Raw genomic sequence first — 21,493 nt, forward strand, 5'->3', positions numbered from 1 at the left:
AATAAAAAAGTCTGTTAGAGCTGTGAGAACCTCGATGTCAAAGTCAGTCTGCTCGTCACCTGATAGTTGCTAGGTTTGAATCCTGAGGAGAAATCAACAACAAAATGTCTTGCCCTCAAAAAACACTGCTGACGTGAAATGACGCCACTGACCTGATATGACTTCCTCATAATAACAAGCTTATTCAGCAGCATCTAAATGTCAATATTCATATAATATTCTCTTTGTCTTTGTGTTTTGTATAGACAGACTTGACGTCTGTCTTGTTGTGGTTTTCTGACAGTTAACGTCCTTGTTCTTAAGTTGGTAGAAGTTTTAAGTTACTATGAAAGAGGAAAACAAGCTTAGATGGAAATTTCTACAAAAGCTTTAAAAAAAAAATTTGATCACCTGGATCTTTCATAAGATTTAATAAGAGATGTTCTGTTTACTAATAAGAGTGAAGAAAAAAATTAATAAAAAATATGACCAAAATCTAAAATAAATTCAAAATTTCAAGGTAAACTCTTTTAATTGACAAAAACATAAATACATAAACACAAATATTGCTTTAGAAACATTTAATTCTGCTACGATGTGTCAAATGAATTAGAGAAACAATATTATGTATTCATCTACTGTTGAGTGATATGTTCACCGCTCTTACCACAGATTTAGATGCATATAATTCAAAATGGGTATGAATGTGAATGTGGTCATGGGTATGGGTGCTCACGCATGTGTGTGTACTAGAGTTATGTGTATATATTTTATATTCTATATTTTTATGCTGCAGTTCAATCAATCAATCTTTATTTATATAGCGCCAAATCACAACAAAAGTCATCTCAAGGCACTTTACACATAGAGCAGGTCTAGAGCGTACTCTTTAATTTAAAGAGACCCAACATTCCCACATGAGCAAGCACTTGGCAACAGTGGCAAGAAAAAACTCCCTTTTAACAGGAGGAGAGGAGAGGAGAGAGAGGAAGTATAGGAGAGAGAGAGAAGCACATTGGAATTCAACATAGTTGGACTGTTCAAACAGAGTTTCACTGTGTACTTGCAATGACAATAAAGATCTATCTTATCCTAAATTCAAAATTCCATTGAAAATAATTTGATGTTTTCTATCTTAGACTCGGATCAGTGAACAGAAATTCGGATAGTCACAGATGAAGGATGACATTTGTACTTTAACTTCATTTTGAGGGTGTGTTTCCACCTCATCCTTGTCCACATGTGTTTTAAAGAATGAGAGGAAACATTTTAGATTGAAGTCTGAAATCACACCGAATCATCCATCTTTGAAGTAAAAAAGTATGTACGTGTTTTTTTTAAAATGTTTTGTTGATAGTTTTATATTGTCATAATAACATTTTATCATAAGTAATTCTCCCTTTTAGTTTCACATGACAAGTGATTTACAGTGCAGAAGAAAAAAAGACCAGAAACAAACATTTATTGGAATGACTATCAAAGATATTCGTCCCTTCAAAGGTGTAGAATTTTCTGGATTTTCGGTCCAATTTTTGGTTCAATCTGAAAAATGTGTGAAAGTGTTTTGGGATGCATTCAGAGCAAGTATGTTAGGAGCTATTGTGTAGTTTTATGACTTTTGTCCTCCTGAATAAACTGATCTGACGTCTTTTTTTTGGTTCAGACCATAGACTGTTTATAAAATGGACGTAACATCCGTGACGTCACCCATTGGTTTGTGGACTGCTGCTTGGAAGCGAATAGTTTCGGATCTGGGCAGCGCCATCTTGAAAATTTCCGGTGCATGCTGGGGGAAAAAAACATGGATTCTACTTATATGGGCATCAGGAGGAGCATGAGGCGCCTTCCTGAACCTGTGAACCAATCAACCTGTCAATCACGACGTAGCCACGCCCTAATTCATACCCTGCTTTATCGTCAAATATAAAATCAGGGAGGCCAAAATTTCACAAATGAACATCATACTGCATTGAAGAAGGCTTTAAACTAGCGATTGAGACCATAAACACATTTCGAAAACGTTTACTGAGGTTAGAAATCAAGTGAGAAGTTGGTGAATTCTCCATTTAACTTGTATAGAGACGGAAGTCCTTTTGACACCAAAACGGTCGCCCCCTGGTGGCCTTTTGATAGAATGCAGTTTTAAGTTACTTCCGCATTGGCCTCATTTCAGAGGACCAGAACTCCCCGCCTGGTTCAGACATACAAATTTCAATGCATGAAACAACCCTAAGAAAACTACAGTTGTGTCATTCAACACTTGATCCATGCAGATTTCTATAATTGATTTCTTAACAAAAAACAGAAAAATTACAGTAAAGACTGACATGCTCAGTTTATAAGTTGTTTTCATCTCCTGGTTGTCAAATCTCCACCATCGCAGGATGATGATTACTTCAACTTTGCCTGATACACATCAGAGCATTGTTAGCATTGTTCAAAAATTGTGTTTTGTTTGTAATTTGGTGTAAACTTCCTTTTTTAACTATATTTTTTACTACTATTGTTTGTGTACTTATTATATATTGTTCTTTGTTCTTTATATTGATGCTCTTCTTTGCTATCCACTTGCTGCTGCAATAGTGTAAATTTCCCCACTGCAGGACTAATAATCTTATCTTATCTTAAACCTTAACAAACCACACTAAAAAATGAGGATTTGAAACTTTTGGTGCAAAGTAAACAAACAAAAATAAAAAACGTAATTTCCACTCCCAACACAGTGAAGAGTGTCATCGACAAAGAATGGTAGAAACACAAATTTGGGAAAACTAGACTTTATTTTTAAAAGGTATAAAATTTACATAAAAAAGCTCAGTTTTGCAGAGTTAACTTATTGAGGTACACACACATTTTCACATTTTAAATTAAGATTCAGTTTCTTCTATAGCCATTGAAAACAGTAATACCACAGAAAATGTTAAAAATCCTTCAAAGTGCTTTATTTTTTTTTACAACTAAAGTGAATGTACCGAATGAACCATATGTACCAAATCTATTTGATGTAATACAGACAAGAGAAATATGAAAAAAGCTTTTCTGTAAAAAAAAAAAAGAGAGAAAAGACATCTATTTATTATTGGTGTGATCCACCCTTTGCTCCTTTTGGGGTATTCCACCCTTGCTCTGTTGTTCTTGCTGCGGCAATGTTGTGAGGTCAGAGGTCACTCTCACTTTACACACGATTCACTCCAAAGCAGCGTTTGGTCTATAGAAACACAAAAATTCAGAATATTTAGAAACCAAACTCATTACTCACGGATCAATGAATCACATGCTTCAAGCTGGAGCTACCACCAGAAAATGATAGCCTCTTCTAAAGGTGGGAGATGGATGACATGCTGTGTGCTACCAGGTTGAATTTTACACAGAATCTAATGTATTGCTTTACAGTAAAAGACCAGAAAATAAAGCTCTTAACACTTTTTGTGCTTTTCAGAAAAAGAAAAAGGACATTGATCACTAATAAAGATTGGAATGAAGAAAAAAATAACACCACTGGTGCTCATTTCTTGTTTGATTGAAGCTCTAAATTTAGAGGAAGATGCTTACACTCTCTGACCATGATATCAGTAATCTAGTCATCTAAACATTGATATGTACTGTAGATGGTTAAACATGCTGCTCAAAGCCTCTCTGAAGGATTATTAACAAATGTGACGTTTTGTTTGTAGGAATGTCTTTTTCTTGAATCTGAACCAGTTTCATTTTACACTGCAAATACAAAAAAAAGTGACGTTTCTAAATCTGTTTTGGCTCCTGTTCAACTTCATGACTCAGAGCCAGTGTTAGTGTTTGTGGTTTCACAGTTCAATGGTTGAAACCTGATGGGGCTTGAAACTGACTGTGGTTTTTGGTTCATATCGTTGTACAAACCCCTTGAGAGTACAACGGAGGACTATTCTGAAAACTAGCTTGATTTTTTCTCTCTCATGAACGGAAGTTTATATAGCGTAGTTTCAGGAGCAGGACTGCACCACAACTGCCCGCCTCCAGCCATTCCTATAAATACGACCTAGACTTCTCCTCTGCTTCCGCTCTCGTATTCTGCGCCCCTCCCCCCAACCCCATTTCTCTCTTCCCATTTCTTCCTCTCCTTCATAGTCCCTGCTGCCCTGGTGCTACGGCGGACTTCCTATGAGCCTCCCCAAAATGTAATACCAACCAATACCACAAGGTGTCTAACATTAAAGTTAACCAATATAAAAAAATATTTGCTATCTTCTCTGTAAAATATGGAAGCATCGCCAGGAGGCAATTAGCTTAGCATAAAGAGTGAAAACAGGTGGAAACATTTCTGTCCAAAGTCCAAAAATTACAACACCTCTAAAACTCAGTTACGTTGTATCTTGTTTGTTTGCGCAGATTTATAGATTTATACACAGGTTTATAGGCAGTGTTCTGTGCTCAAAGCATTTTTGTGATTTTAGGAGATAAGTATTGAGGTTTGGTGATAATAGTACACATATATATGTTTGAACTTTGGACAGAGCTATTTTCCACCTGCTCTTAGTCTTTATGCGAAGTTAATTGCCTCCTGGATATAGCTAGTTGTTGTTTCGTGCTAACAGTCTTTATGCTAAGCTAAGCTAATCACTTTCTGGCTCCAGCTTCATGTTGAACGGACAGACACGAGAGTAATCATCTTCTCATGTAACTTTTTTTAAGTTTGAATTTTGAGTGTTAGCCGTTATTTGCTGCTTTTTGTCAGATTTTATTATGGAGTTTAACACAACAAACTCATTTAACATTAGTTAAAAGTACCTTATATGTGCCATCCTTGCACCGTTTCTTCAAGTTATCCACATGTGTCATCACCTCACTGAGCCCCGGCAAGTCTGTGACTGAACAGAGTTTCTTCCCATGTCTGGTCAAAAAACTACAAGAAAAATCATCTGGGTTAGAGAGAGGAGCATCTGCAGATATTTTGATAACTTGCACAAAACAGAAAGAATTACAGTGTGTTTGTTCATAATAGACTTACATCATTGCATCAATAGGGCAGCCCTGTCCCTTGACCTGTCGACGGTAGTCTACAACTGATTGTTTTACAATTGTAGGCCTGCTTGTACTCATGCAGCAGTCCATGGGCATGTGCGCCAAAGTCGCTGAGGACAGAAAGAAGATCAGGTTACTTCAACTGAGCAAATAAGTGACTCACCTCCCAAAATCTACTGGCTTCAAATGTGACTGTAAAAAAACGTTGGCAGTTCTCTTGCTCACATGGAACAGATTTCAACAACACATAGTGGCCACATATCCACAGCAGAAAATGGGGATCAAAGACTGCTCATCATGTTTCAGATATCTGTGAACTTTCTTGCACCTATTTATTATTTTAAACACGTCTTAATGTCTGCTCTATGTTGCACATCTATTCCCTGAGGAATGACATTTTAATTCACTTTATGTGTGCATGCATGCATGTGTAGACATTATAATAAAGTTGAAACTTGAACGTAGGTGTTTGCAGTTTCACCGATCATTTACATAACTTAAAATCATCCTCATATTTCACAACTGAAGCTCAAATGCTGCTGATACATTGATGCTTCTGTATTAACAATCTCATAACGTCATGTGTAATAATAATAATAACATATCAGTACTTTTACTTTTGATACTTTGAGTACATTTTGCTGATGACTTGACTTTTGCAGAAGTAGGATTTTGAATGTAGAACTTGTAATGGAGTACTTTTAATTTCTAGTATTAAATGTATGCAAATTGCTGATTAAGAGCAATGGCAACTCATCCTGACTCAGGATGTAGTGAAATTATGCCTGTGCAAGATATGCACACATAACAACACACACACACACACAAAATACTGAGTCATCACTGATGTAACAGAAGTTGCTCCATCATTATTTGTCACTCGACAGGAAGTTTCAGTGGTTAACTTTTAACTCACTAAAGCATGAGCCGAGGAGAAAGGGGAATACCAGCAGCACACCCTGCCAGATGACGGCTGTAACTCAGTGGCACTGCTGCCTGTGTTTGCTTAACACTGATAAGTAAAATACATACAAAATCATTAGAAGAAGCTGATTATTTTGCCTGTGAAAAGTTTCTGCATTGGTTTGTTTACTTTGCTCTTAAGGTTATAACACTTCTTATATTTTTTTTTATTTGCTTATGGTTGTCATTCTGTCCTCGATGTTGTAATTAAAGCACTGCTGCTTCTTTCTCAGTTTGGCAGCAGATTTTCCTTATCGAAAATGAGGATCAAATTCCTCTGAGACAAATTTGTGATGCTATAAATAAACTTGATGCATAATAAAGTGATGACGCTTTAAGGTTAGAACAAGCTTCAGAATCAGAAACAGCTATACTCTAACTGCAAAGACAGAGTTGAACTTTCAAGTCAAGCCAAAATAAACAAATGTGTATTTAAATGTCAAATATTGAAGTATTTCCTCTTTTCCATGCTCACTTTCTAAACAGCTGCTTCCTCATGGAGCTGTTCCAAGTGGATTTGCTCAAACTGAATTACATCCTGTTATCTTTTAAAACTGAGAAAGATAAGTTTAGCATTGACTCATCTCATCCTTTTACTGCTTCAGAGAGATGAAAGAAAGCAGAAAGCATCTCTGTTGAGGGTTTGACCCGGAAAGATGCGTGCATGAGAAAACTCACCTATGCAGCAGGTGAGGAAGAGGACGCAGAAGAGGAGCTTTCCATCACCCCATGGAGCCATGTCTGTTCACTGAGCTGGAGAGGTCGTCCTTTCGTCTGACTGGAGGCTGATTAGCTGGCAAATAGCCTGTTCTTCCTTTCAGCAATTGCAGTGGCAAAGGAAATGAGGTGACTGCCTCTGTGTGCAAGCCGCTGTATATATACAGTTTCACATCAGTTTCACTTTCACCTCTTGGAACCTCCTCCCCCTCCTCCTTCTGCCCTTCTGGTCACTCACACATACACATAAGTCCATTATGAATACAGTGAATATACACTTCATCACCCCTCCCAACTGGAAGAAGAAAAATCCCCTTGTTTAGATCTCTTATCAGCTGTTATTTCACTTCCCAGCACTTATCAGACATCTTCCAAGGTAACAGGAACAGTTTGATGACCCTTTGAGTCAGGTCACTGTCCAGTCATATGTAGACTTCTCTCATTTCTGAACAGAGGTTGTGATTTTCCCGCAAAATATTATTCAGATTTAAACTTTTCATCATTGAAAAGCTGCAAAAATAAGCATGCAAAATGATCACGGTCATGCTTTTATTTGTCTCTTGGGAGCATTTGGAACATCTTTTTACTTTTATCGTCATTCAAGGAAAATCTTCTTCCTCACTAATGGAAGGGAGCATTTTAAGGTTAAATCTTGCTTTTTATGACAAACGAATGCTTAATGTCACATTTCCCTTTTTCAGTAACAGAGCCTCCAGAAGGTTGTGGGCTGTTGAATTTTTAAGTTACATCTCAGGATTTTGGAAACAATGATCGACATTTTTCACTAGCAAACCAAACAACTAATTGAGAAAATAACTAGATTAATTTATAATGAAAAAAATCAATAGTTGCAGCCCTAGTTTTACCATTCCTTCTAATCCACATAGGAAAGCTTAGCTGTCTCATATGATGTATAATGTTTTATTGCAGCAGAAGTTAAAGGATGATAAAATCTGCACTCTTCTACATTTTTCTCTATGTCAACAGATTTCATGTGCAGAGCCAAACCTGAAAAACCCTTAAGAAAACTTGAAAAATGTGTGATTTACAATGTGAAAGTGAAGAGGTTGACATGTTGCGCAACAAGCGAGCGAAGGCACTGCGTCTTCCGCACAAGGAGCAACTTTCCAGATGCCAAAACCTTTTTAATAGGTGTAATAAATGACACACAGGGGTTGTCAGCTTTTCTTGAGAAGGCATCATCCATTCCTCTATATAATATTTAAAAAGAACAGTGATACCGCCAGAAGATACAGCAACTTATCATGCACTTATAAACTAAAGCAGATTAGATTTAAAAAAATACCCTCAGGGAATTTACAACTGGAGTGTGTTTAATATTGAAACTCCAGGTGTAATTATGGGCCTTTTTTTGAGCTTGTTAAAAAGGCACTCTGCCATCTTGTTGTTGTGGGCATCTATGTGGTTGAGGTTGGTGATATAATCCCCCAGGGTCTTGTTAGCCTCCATCTGCATGTTCAGGTGTGTGCAGTGTGGCGCAGCTGTGCTGAACTGATCTTAACAATGTCTTTCTCTGCTACTTCAGACAGAAGCAGTAAAGAGCGACCACAGTACAGTAACTGTAGGCCAGTGGTCTCCAACCCTGCTCCTGGAGAGCTAATGTCCTGCATGTTTTAGGTATCTCCCCACTCTAATACACCAGATTCTAATCAGTAACTCGTTATCAAGACCCTTAACGAGCTTCAGCTGCTTGGCAACGAGCTAATACTTTAAATCAGGTGTGTTAAAGTGGGGAGATGCCTAACATATGCAGCGCAGTAGCTCTCCAGGAGCAGGGTTGGAGACCACTGCTGTAGACATATCCACAGCATCGTACTGTCAGAGCACCCACAACTAGAGCTGTAGTCATAGCAACCACCATGTCCGATATCACAGCCACATCTTCAACCAGAGGTCCACAGACTTTTTGTAGCATCTGCAGAGTCTGACCCTTAACTGGCAGCGTAAAACTCTCTGTAGGACAGGCCCAACACCAAATGTTCCTATGGATCATGAGAAATAATAACTTTTAGATTAAAGGTTGAAAATGCATGAAAAAATCAATTTGTTTTACTGCATATTGAATTAAAATAATACTGTACTTGAGCTCAAGTATTTTATTTCTTCCCCAGTTGCAAAGATACTTGGAGATGATGAGATCAAATTAAGTGTATCAATGCTGGTAACTCAAGTGAGAGTTAACTCACAAAAAAAAAAGAAGCACAAAACAAAACAAACACTACAAAAACCCTTCCTGGAATAAGCCGCACATTGCTTATGTTGTTTGTCTCCAGAATGTCAACACTCCGAAATCTGGTTATGTTTCTACCCTGATACTGAGCATTTTTTGGCAGTGGTTTTGAGGGGATCAGACACAACAATAACAAGAAAATGGTGTTCAGACACTAGAGAAATGTCACCTGAAATCAGTTTTCTACCAACATAGCAAGCATTTATCTCTAATGAACACATCAGCCAAGTTCAATGACCTCATTTATCTGTTTTATCATATAATATCCACTGTTGAACATCAATATCTGCCAGAAAGTAAAGCATTTTATTGTTTTTTAATGGTTATATTTAGGCACCGTTACAACCCTGCTCCATAGGGAAAAGGGGAGCAACATAAGACCAGATGTTATGTTAAAAAAAAAAAAAGATTTATTAGCTGTATAATACACAACAGAGGAAGACAATTGCCAAAAAGGAAATACGGCCGGTGAATGCTGCTCAAATCCACCAAAATTATCCAAAAGAGGACCCCTAAACAGGAGCTTAATATTTAAATATCTATCTAAACAAAGAAAACAATGAAAGTGGTCTAGTAGTGGAGTTAAAATGAAGACACAGGTTAAGAGCAGCACCCCTACTCCTGCTGAGTCTAACAAAAAAAAGTAGTAATTACAATGATGGTTGAAAATAGCATCGCTGAAATTACTCACATTTTACATAAGAATCTACTCTTTTAATCTAATACAAGTTCCCTAATTCAAACTTCAACAGTATCAGTACTTATCAAAATATAGACTTGGTCCAAAAAATTACTTTCTTTCTTTACCTGAAAATGTGCGTTTTGGCTGGAAAACCTGCAGCTTCATCACGCAGTCAAAAAGGAAGTGGTTATCCATTAAATTGGTGGAAGTGATGCCGTTACAACCGTCCTCTCCCCTCCGTCTCCCCTACTACGTGCTGCAAATCAGGCTAACAGAAAAGCATTAGCCCTGGCCCAGTTCTCGTCTCACAACTTTACACAATAGTAGGAAGCCAACAGAAAGATCGGGTGCTTCATGCTATTCTTTAAATTCAACCACAAAGTCAAAAACAACAATAGGTGTGAAAGCGAACTGGTCACACTGATCCCGCCGCCCCGACTGAAAAGCTGGCCAGGATTGTAGTGCGCACCAATCGCCCCAATGAAGATCATTGCTAGAGAACCAGGAAGTGGGAAAACAACAATAGGTATGAAAGCGAACTGGTCACACTGATTTCGCTGCACCGAATGAAAACTGGCCAGGATTGTAGTGCGGACAAATCGTACCAATCGAGATCATTGCTAGAGAACCGGGAAGTGGGAGGAACCACCAGAGCCGAAAGATAACGAGAGACGGAAAAGAGAAAAACGCATACACCCACACATACACACACATGCAGGTCCGTAATAGGTTTCTCGCTGCAGTATGTTAAGGTTAGGGGAAGATTTTGGTCTTTGAAAACACTGAAATCACAATCAGAAACTTGAGACAGGATATGTTGACCTAATTAACATTCAACACGTTTTTCGGAATCCGAGACTTCAGCGAGTTACGACCTTATTTGTAAAGTGAAACTTGCTTAACGTGCATATAATAATAAAACTTTGGATTTTGAATTCCAAAGCACCTTTCAGAGTACTCCATCCATTTTCCTACACATTTCCTACATTTACCTGCATCAACCAGGAGAGTGATTATAATCGACTTAATTCCGCTAGGACGAGTGATTTAGTGGCATCTAGTGGTGAGGATGCAGATTGCAACTAACTGAATAGCCCCCCTCACTACTTCCAAGTGTGTAGAAGAATCTATAGGGGCTGCAAAATATGCAAAAGGTGATTATGCACTAATCAAAACATATGTAGGCCCTATGTATATTATATGACATTTGTGCCAGAATTCTACATACTGCACCTTTAATTTCATTCAAGAATTTCTGCAAAAGTTTCTTTAGCATCATTTTGCTGGTCATTTTGCTGGATAACAAGATTTGAGATTTTTTTTTCATGCTATAATAATATTAGTTGCAGATAAAACTTCCACAATATAATAGTAACAGCCTTAGCCATAGAACATGACAATGAGTTGTTAACACAATTATTTTCTAATTCTTTATATGACCATGACCACAGATATTATCATAAACCTTTCATATTGTCTGGCTCTCTTGTGCTTTTCAGTTGTACTGTTGTTCGACCAAAAATAAAAAATAAAAACATTATCACACAACTGATTGTACTTCCTCAGTTGTTCCACACCTCGCTGGAAAAACACTTATTCCAATGAACAAGACTCAACCACATCATGCACATGTGCCTGTGAATAGAAACTTTCTCTTCCTTACTTAATAGAGGAACTGGGCTGCAGTCTCTTTGTGTTCACATAAAGATTTACTAATATTTGATTTGTAAAATATCAGATTAAATATTAAGCATGCCTTATTGCATAATCAAAAGCTTTTGTTTGTATGTTCATTCACACGCTGCAAGTGCCTGTGGAGCATTTTCAAAACGAAAGTTTCATTTTCTTGTAAATCTTCTTGGATCTTTGCCTTATCTGTCTGTTGTATTTACTCCATGTACTTTCCCGGCTTGAGCAATTACAGGAACATAAAAAAAGCTGATGGACTTGAAGTGCTGCCTGCAGTAGACAATGAGGGAGGCATGTGGGCGGTACTTAGCTGTGTTAAAGAAGTAAGCATTTCATTATATATATTTCCTTCTAGACTGACAAGATAGGACATGTTTTACCTTCCCTGAGAAGCCTTTGATGGCTGTGTTTTCCAGATATTAACTAGCACAACATGCAAAATGTGCATTATTGTGATGGTCAAGATTCATAAAGATCATACAACTTATATCAATATATATTTTAACATGTCATTTTTAACAAATTGCACTTTTAAAATGAACAGGCTGCAAACATATTATAATAACATATAATAATAACTTTATTTATATAGTGCTTATTTAAAAAAATGCACAAACAAAGTGAAAGCCATAAAAAATAAGCACAGTATAAAAACACCAAAATGAAATTATAGTGGGTTTAAATAGTAATTTGAGACAGAGTTTGCAGCCCGGATCTCCTCAGTTAGGTCATTTCAAAGCGTGGGAGCCCAAACTGCAAAATGCTGGATCTTGAAAGAACAAGAAAAGATGCATCCCATGATTTCAGGGAGCAGAAATGGACATAAAAGAGATACGAGATAAGAAAACTGATATGCTAAGGCCTCTCAAAGCTTTGTAAGAAATCAGTGAAATCTTAAAGTCTATTTTAAAATCAACAGATAAACTGGATTGGAGAGATGTGATCGCGTTTCCTTGTCTGAGTTACAATCCTGGCAGCAGAGATTTGGATGAGTTGGAGGCTGATTCTCAAGAGCCTTTAATTACAGTAGTCGGACTTACTGGTCATGTAGGTGTGGATGATTGTTTCCAGATTCTTGGCAGAAAGAAATGGTCTAATCACTGAAATCTGTCAGAGATTATAAAGACATGATTTGAACCATATTATTAAAATGTTTATCTTGGGTGAGGTTTGATTTGCATGAATGGGATAGTGTACCGAGACTGATTTAAAATATGGTTGTTTGCATCATTTTGAGCTATGACACATATATTTGTCTTGTCAGCAGTTAGCTTGAGGAAATATTGTGACATCCACGTGCGTCATTCAGACTGATGGAAACTGTCTGCACACACATGTGTAGGAGGTAGCCTCAGTGGAGCATGTAAGAGGATTGAGCCTGAAGTATTAAAGTATTAAAATATCATCACCTTCCAAAGTTGAAAAGGATTCTGTCTACCTGGTGAATGTAAATCCGATATTTACTCGACTTTTAGCTCTATTTTTGTTCTCCACCAGCTCCTGAGGTTAATGTCTGGCTCTTTAGCTGCTAAATGATGCACTATGTTCACCTTTTAGTCACTAACTGTGTTTGCTGAGCAGGGTTAGTGTTCAATTACCTTTTTTAGATCCATTTCCTGCTTCCAGCTTAAAAAAAGGTCCGTGAGAACAGTAGAAGTGAAGAAAAAACGCAAAAGTGCAGGTGGGGAAAACCAAAAAAAAAGAAAGAAAAAGCGACTCCTTTCATATCACATACAGTCATGCGACACATTGTGTTAATATGAAAGTACTTATCGGAGCAGGTTTAATATTTACTCATGATATATTTGTTTGTCTAAGGCGACTGTCTGGGAAAAGACGGAGTATGACCAGTTGCACTAAAGTTTGAATTGAAATCATTTAAAGCATAAATTGGGAGCTTAAAGCTGCAGATGTTTGCATTAAATATAAGACAGGTGCAACATCTGCTGAAAAGTCTATTCTGTGTAGTTTTTATACTTTGAGTACCTCTTTCAGATCCAGAGGTGGGAAGTATTTGTACTTCACTCAAGTAATAGTTTCTGTTTTATAAGTTTCACACTCTATTCTACATTTTTTTAACAGCTATAAAATATAAAGCGTGTTTATAGAGTAAATTAACCAAGTTGTCCATATAAAGCAGCAGCAACAATCATACAGTACTTAATGATAATAAATAAGTAATAATAATCCAACATGTATCAATGTGACACAATGTGTTAAATGAATCAATAATCTTCATGAGGACTTTCACTTTTGGTTCTCTGCTGTTCATTTTGACGTCTTTTCCTGAAAAAGAATGAAATCTGACCTCATGAACAAATATGCAGATAAATGTTTTTGGAGTCAAGTTTAATTATGGGTGGTCTGCTGTGATTTAAAACAGTCCCATGTGCCTTCTGGGAATGTTGGATGGACATTAAGAGACAATTTTGGCGTAAAGAGCCTGGTTATGTGGTCTGGAGGACACTTTGTGTCTGGAAGAGATGCACAGAGATGCTTTCCAAGTAAGGTTAAACAAACATGGAAGGGTTTCCTGTCTTCAGACTCCCTGGAGTCCCAGCTTCCAGTAAGAATTTGTCCTGATAACTTCCAAAAGTTTCTCATCATGCACAAGTTGTAGAAATCGGGAGATAGCCTTGAGTACAGAATTAACTCTTTACCCCCAAAATCTGGCTTGTGTTCAGCATCTTGTATCAATAACAAACAGACTAGATTATGTCTCAATTGTAGTTTCATTAGTGTTTGACTGAAATGAAGAGCTTCTGATTGGAAAAGTGAATGATGACATGCAGCAGATAAAACCATCGGCAGAAAATAAAAATCCCTCCATAAATAGATGGATGGATGGATGGATGGATGGATGGACGGACGGACGGATGGATGGATGGATAGATAGATAGATAGATAGATAGATAGATAGATAGATAGATAGATAGATAGATAGATAGATAGATAGATAGATAGATAGATAGATAGATAGATAGATAGATAGATAGATAGATAGATAGATAGATAGATAGATAGATAGATAAGAAAAGATTGAGCCAGGTTTACAGTTTTACTCTGGTCTTCAAATATCAAATTAATTAGTTTGAACCTTTATAAACACTTGTGCATTTTAACTAAATTTGAATATTTAAATAGCTGCAAGGCGTAAATCCCTAATCAGTACTCAGTGTCCGGCTGCATCAGCGAGGATCCTCCTTTATCATATTAAACTGTGTTCTGCATTTAAGCATGAAAGAGTCCAAACTTGACATGCAATAAATAAGCAATTCATTGTTTTGTACATCTTGACATCAAATGGAAATCATTTTATTGTCACAATCTCCTCCATGAGAACCTGCTGTTGTAATGGCCTGCAGCCAACCTTACTGCACCCTTCCCTGAAGCTGCTCCCTGCTGATTACTGCTGTTGCGCTGGGTATTTCCCAAGTGAGATTAAGGTTGCTGGGGTTCAATGCTCTTCAGCTTTAGATAGCACTTGCACATAGACTAAACACTCATACATGAAGTACTTTGACCAAACATACACTGCGCTTAGAAAACAGACTCTGCAGAGTGTAAAAGAGTCGCTCTTACAAAGCGAAATACAAATGAAAAACAAGAATAATGTATGCTCAAGGACCTGTCGTTAGCAAAGTTAACAAATTAGTCAAAGATCGACAGTATTGGATTTTAGTTAATTACTGTTGTCACCAAGGTGATTACAATTGATCCTGAGTTTGATGCTGAATTTCAGGCCAAATAATTATTAAGATATTTCACTCCAATTATGCACAAAAAGTGTGTGCCAATACCTTCTTTGGAAGTTAAGATAATCCTCTTGATATGTAAAAACACTGACCTGCTGGTGGCACTAGAGGAAAGTCAAGATTCATCCTTTTAGGGCCTTAAATGTCTACAATACATCCAGTAGTTGTTTAGAGTTAAGTCAGGAGCAAAGTGTTGAACGGACATGTCGTCTTTAGACTCGTGCTGCTAACATGGCTGTGTCTCTCTATTAACCCGTTCATGCATAGTAGTCACTACAGTGGTCAGCTATTCAAAAAGCTGTTTTCTTATATATGCATGGATTTAAAGGCATAGTTGCACTTCAGTAAATCACTTAATTTATGTTATTATAATGTAATGTAATGTAATTTGATGGGGAAAAAATTAAGTTCAAATATTTTTTTCTTGCATGAAAGGGTTAAAATTGGATTAGCTCTCCCTGCAGAATCATCATTGCTGCTTATATTCTTTAAAATCTTACTAGTGTGTCTTTCACTTAAATGCATTTATTTAAAAGGTCATAAAGCCCCAAAATATATTTCCATTTATGTTTCATACATAACTCCAGTGAAAAACTGTGCAGAGGATGCACTCATGATGTGTTTAAGTTTGAAAAAAACCACCAAGAAGTTACAAAATGTACCAAACTTTATTTAAAAGGGATTTTCAACAATAATTTTGACATGTACACATTTTCTCAGTAGCATTTTGGACAAGTTGTCACTAAAACAATGCTGTAAATTCATGAGCTTTTTCGTTACATGATCATAAAAGATAAAAAAAAACACCTTACAGTACTATTAGTAAAAAATCTACAGGCTTTCATGTTCAATGTTAGTCCCAGGCAAGTCAAGGCAAATCGTATTTGTTTAGTAAATTTCACATAAAGGGATAATAAAAAAAAAAAAGGAAGGAGGAAAAACCATTCACAACTGCTCTGTCACAAAGTTTCAAACCACAGTCACCACAAAAGAGAAGAAATGCACAAAAATTGAATATTATGCAACTATCTGAATTCCCTGGCAGGAAACCACATGCAATAGATAGTCATAAATAAGATGAAATGATGACTCTTCAATGATCAAACTTCAGTCTGATCTGCTACAGTGCGACATGGTGATGCTGAGACTCTGAACAGAAACGGAAGTGAAGTTTTTCTTGCAGCTTCGGTTTGAATTCAGCTCTCATAAATCTTCAACCATCTTTCTCACTCCTTTTATACCTGCACAAAGAAAAGAAAAGATGTGCAATGAGTGATGAGAACTTGCAAAGTGGATGAATATTACAATGCAGCATGAAGGGAATGATTTAAATAGAACCATAAGAAGAAAAAAAAAGGTGCAAGAAATCTTTAAATGTATGATTTTTTAGAGGAAAGTGATTTAAATTGACCTCGTTTACTGACGTGCACGTCTCTTATCCACGTGATTGATGATATCTTGCACCCATTGTGCCTTGCTGGCCTCAGGTGCACAAATATTCTTTCCTCTCTGTGATTTGAGGCTGAAAAAGCAGATGGGAGACACAGAAGTGAGATTAGTCTGCAGATAACAGAAGTAACCCCACCAACTGTTTTGCAGATGAGGACATGCATAAAAATACTGTAACCATTCAGCATAAAGTTTAAACGAAGATCTGTCTTTTGCCGAATGAATATATTTAAATATTGTGCATGTAGCATTTGTGTCAACTTACATAGTGGCGCTGATTTCGCAGCCCTTCCCAGCTTCCTGGATGATGTAGCTTTTGACGATTTGGTGGGGGAAATGCTTGTTAGAGGTTGAGAGACAGCAGTCAATTGCAACTTGACCTGCAGGAAGATGGAGAGAGACAAAATTCAATGCAATTAGATTTTTTAAATTTATTTTAAAATCACATTACACCAGCATTAAAGGTATTCTCAAATAAACTAATGATGTCTGTGCATGTAAGCGTGTGTCTTACCTGATGCGAATCCAAGGCAGATGACACCCAGCAAGAGCAGAGCTGCAATTCGAGAGGCCATGTCTTTGTTTCGTTGGTGGTCTGAGCTCAGGTTAGCTGCTTCAGAGAGTCTCTTCAGGTGTGTGTGAAGGTGTCGCTGTGAGGTGGAGAGGAGCGCTGCAGGTGCATTTATACAGATGTAAGAGAAAGTGAAAGTGTGGTCGCTGCGCATTGACTGGAAATGGGTGTGAAGTTGGCACCAAGCTCACACGTGTCCTGCCAATTATCTCTTATCTCTCCTCCCCATCTTTTTCAGTTTCTTGCCAAAAACCTTCAAATGTGTGTGTCTAGGTGCTCGCCTGAGGCTAATCTTTATCACGGCACTTGAATTTCACAAGAAATGCCAAACATGCTTTATTCAAGCGATAAATCAATAAATTATGTCAAAATTGAGTTAGGCCACTGAAAATATGATATTATAAGAATATAATGTTTTTCTCTTGTGCATTCGCTGCCAATATTTCGTGCAAATATTCAGTAAATGTTATTTAACCATTTTACATTTCAGTAAATTGCAAATTGCAAGGATTTTTCCTCAGTAAAGTGGATTTCTAGTAAACTTCAAAACAGCATACAATGATTAGTATATAACTGATTTAAAACCTAAAATGTCACCAATGTTAAAACTTGTGTGACACTTTGCAGCATGCCACATAACGGCAGCGTGCCACCTACTATCAACATAAAGGCAAAAAGCCCTCCAAAAAAACACCAAAAAAACCAAACCAGTGTCTGTATTGAAAGGAACCGAAGACGCAGATGAAGTCTCAGGTAAAGAGGAAGAGATTCAACACATGGCATTGCAAATTTCCCCATTGTGTGACTAATAAAGGAATATCTTATCTTTTATCTGTCTGTTAACATAAACTGTAACAGGTGAAATGTTGGCTGATGCACACAGTTGAAGAGGAAGCTCTGGGGATAATACTCCCAAAAAGGAAAGACCACCACATAAAGAATAATGGAGGAGCTGTTTTGCTATATAATAATATTAATATAATATAATATAATATAATATTTTGGCTCTGAGGCTTTACTGGAACATATTTGCATGATTTGCAGTAAGCAGTCTCTGTCTGAAACAGGCAGTTTTAGCTCCTGTACATGTTCAAGCTCAAATCTGATCCAAAATATGCGAGCGGACAATGTGAACAATCCACAGAGCAAGATTAGTCTTGTCTTTCTTTTTTATGATGTGACAACACGAAGGTTAAGGTTACATTAGGCCTGGTTTGGTTAGGGCACAAAAAACAAGGAATGAGCTGGGCAGTGGTGGCCAATTAGAGAAGTGAGCTTGTAACCAGAGGGGTCACAGGTTCAATCCCCTTTACTGGCAGGATAAATCTGGGTGGGGAAAGCAACCCTTTTCCCTTCTTCATTACCACCATGTAGATGCTCTTGAGCAAGGCCTTAACCTTAACCCCAACATGCTGCAGTGGAGCTGCTCAATGGCAGGCAGATCAGACTGTGGTTGTACTGGTCAGCTTACAGATGTGAAACCTTTTGACCCATTTTGACATTTGAAAGCAAATTAAAAAAACACATAAATGACATTCCTTACACTTGAAATTTTGTGACTTTTCCTTTAGTGGCCTAGAATGTCCCGAAAAATGACATATTTTTAAATTTGATAGGTTTTTGCACATAGATGGTGTTAAATGTTATCATGAAACCTAATATTCAAATAATGTCACAGAAATAATTATGGCAGTTACGTTTTCATTTTAGATAACATAATATAGTGTGATTGTGAATGTATCGCCACTATAATAGTGTCAAATCTAAAGTCGTCAAAATTTGGTATAGGCACTAATTATAAAGGAATACTTAAACCGGGTCAGAATATTATCAGTATGTAAGGGTTAAAAGGACAGCATTGCTCTCAGTGAAAGTCCCCTGAACCAATAAAGGTTAAAATGATCATTTTATGGTGTTGGTTACTACTTCCTTACAAATCTCACAGAGAGGTTTTGCATATCTAGGGTTACCATCCAGCCACAACTGTAATTTTTGCAATCTTTCACACGCTCAAGCATATTTTTTTTAATACATTTACTTCAAGTTTTGGACCTTTGACGGTGTTTAACACAGACATCCAACATTATAACATCATATAAATGACGGAAAATCACAGTAAGCATGTAATGTCTCCCTTAAGGGTTTCTTTCACCCTGAAAGCAACACAAATGATTAGCTGTCAGACACAGTGTACAGCAGAGTACATGCGTGGGAGTCTGTTTTGGTCATCAACTCAGACTCTGACTGAATTCACGACTCAACAGAGACTCCAGTTCTTACTCTAAACTTCCCTCCAGTCTTTCTCTGTTGTCTCCGAAGCTTTGCAATTTCCTTGTGTGTGTGTGTGTGTGGGGGGGGGGGGTGCATTCATTTCCACCTCCTTGGCCAAATCCATGTTTTAGTTGGTCTTTATTTTGTACTTGGTATGCTATTGCATCACCTCGGAAATTTGATGAGCTGAAAGTGGCAGACTTGTAAGCTGGCCATGCAGCTGTCTCATCACATTGGAAACAGATACACATCTGTCTGATATTTGTAAATAAAAGCCTGATTTCAACTCATTACTTAACAATCCCATATCAGAATCCTGGTTCTTCCTTTGGCCAAACTTAAATGCACCAAACTGTACAATGTCAGTTTAGTGTCGTTAGTTGCAACCTGCTCAGGATTGTCCACTAAACACAATCTAGCAGGTAAAATCTAAATTTCCAGGTGTCTCAGGTGAAGAGTTGTTCATACTGTAAATCAAGTTATGATCTTTATCGGGCTTATCTGACTGAGAACACCTTACAACATGACACGGAAAGGTAAGAGTGTGGTGAAAGTGTGTTTTGGGGAATTTTTTTTGGAATGCATGCGGGCAGTCACTTCAGTGTGTGTGAAGAGTGCTCCTCTGTGTGAGTGTTTTGTGCATGTGTGTGCATGCAGCAAAAGTTAAAGATGACAATCTTGAGAGTGGGAGTTGTCGAGACATACTTTTTCCCGCCAGAGGCAAAGATTTTGCCAAGAGTTTTGCAACCGTTGTGATTCTGTGAGGGGACCAGGCATGAAGATACATTGCACCGGAAGCTCTATGCTAATTTGGACATGTTTCATAACAGTTACCGTAAGGTCTGCTTCCACTGTCTCCACTGACAATGTGCAGTGACATGTGCAGTTTTATCCATTAAAGGAGCTCATAACCACTTCAGAAACTGCAGAGTTTTATAGCTTCATAGCATCTTTCAGCTCATTATTTGGGTTTTCTTGTGTTCTGATGATCTATCGAAAAATGCTACCTTATGTGTTTCCATTTCCAGTTGTGTGTATCCCATTAAGGTATAACTCCTACAATATTATGACATCTTTATTTATGTTTTCTTAAATTAAAAACAGAGGAAGTATACTGTAAGAATATGGGGATCAGGATGAAATACCATATTATCTTTATTTAACCCTCCTGACCCGGTTTGGTTTGACTGTTTTTAAAGCATAAGCTATAAATTATCACCCAATTCTGTGTTATAACCTTCTTTCCACACACATTTTTTTGGAAATGATGGTCAATGAGGCCCGATTTAAATAAAATGATACCTTATTTTTTTGAGTTAACAGCTGTTGTCCTTCCAGGTCAGATAATGCTCCCTGTTACAACCCCAAAAATGTGTAGGGGAAGACAGTAGTAACAATTGGGATTACCGGGGGGAAAAAACAAGAGAACAATTTAAGTACAAATGCAAAACTAAGGATTTCTAAACAAATCACAAAAAACATAATCAGGAAGCTCAAACACCATAAACAACTGAAAACAGACTCTTCTAAAAAAAAAAGGAAGCCGATCTAAAAAACTCCCACCACGACTACAACTAATCATCATTAACTGGGAACATCTGAAAGACACAAACACAGTAACAGCCGCTATGCTGCCAGATGGAAGACACTTAGCTTTCAATGGAGTTTATATACAGTCCTGACAAGATGTTACACCTGGCCCTGAGGAAACCTTGGCACAACATGACTAAAAAAAGAGACTCCTCTCCTCCGTGCTTCCAAGTACCATTAGCAACATCGATGTTTTAAGCCCTTGTAAGGATTTTATTGGTTTAGTTTAACGTCAGGGTGGGCGTACAGCAAAATAACAAACAAACAATAAATAACGAAATAAAGAAATAACAAAAAAAGACGAATCACCAACCTAACTTCCTAATATAACCAAAAACAGGGGAAAACCAGGATCAACAAAAATTGCTCCCCACTCGTATAAAACCTGGGTCCTGTTCCATAAAGCAGGATTACCAAATAAAACCGATTTATTTCGTATTTCGAGGCTTATTTCATTAGTCTGGCTAATTTTCCATAGTTTTCCAGGTTCCATAAAGCAAGCTAAGCATAGTTCAAGCTCAGTTACCATGGCAACTTATTGATTTACTATATATACTCATATGTATAGGCCAGGGTAT

The 21,493-nt window shown here is 37.3% G+C and overlaps 2 protein-coding genes across 2 annotated transcripts; both read right to left on the minus strand.

Annotated features, from left to right (window-relative positions):
* Window positions 1–2,740: 2,740 nt before the first annotated feature.
* On the minus strand, window positions 2,741–6,796 carry LOC133979044 (C-C motif chemokine 20-like). Its single transcript, XM_062417462.1, has 4 exons — window positions 6,619–6,796; window positions 4,964–5,087; window positions 4,744–4,858; window positions 2,741–3,187 (listed from the first exon to the last, which is right to left on the minus strand). Exons 1-4 carry the CDS (start codon window positions 6,677–6,679, stop codon window positions 3,155–3,157), a joined length of 333 nt encoding a protein of 110 aa, XP_062273446.1. The 5' UTR covers window positions 6,680–6,796; the 3' UTR covers window positions 2,741–3,154.
* Window positions 6,797–16,247: 9,451 nt separating this feature from the next.
* On the minus strand, window positions 16,248–17,114 carry LOC133978734 (C-C motif chemokine 21-like). Its single transcript, XM_062417036.1, has 4 exons — window positions 16,998–17,114; window positions 16,749–16,863; window positions 16,455–16,556; window positions 16,248–16,275 (listed from the first exon to the last, which is right to left on the minus strand). Exons 1-4 carry the CDS (start codon window positions 17,056–17,058, stop codon window positions 16,248–16,250), a joined length of 306 nt encoding a protein of 101 aa, XP_062273020.1. The 5' UTR covers window positions 17,059–17,114.
* Window positions 17,115–21,493: the final 4,379 nt, after the last annotated feature.

The sequence above is a fragment of the Scomber scombrus genome, chromosome 4 (genome assembly GCF_963691925.1).
Source record: "Scomber scombrus chromosome 4, fScoSco1.1, whole genome shotgun sequence".
NCBI lineage: Eukaryota > Metazoa > Chordata > Actinopteri > Scombriformes > Scombridae > Scomber > Scomber scombrus.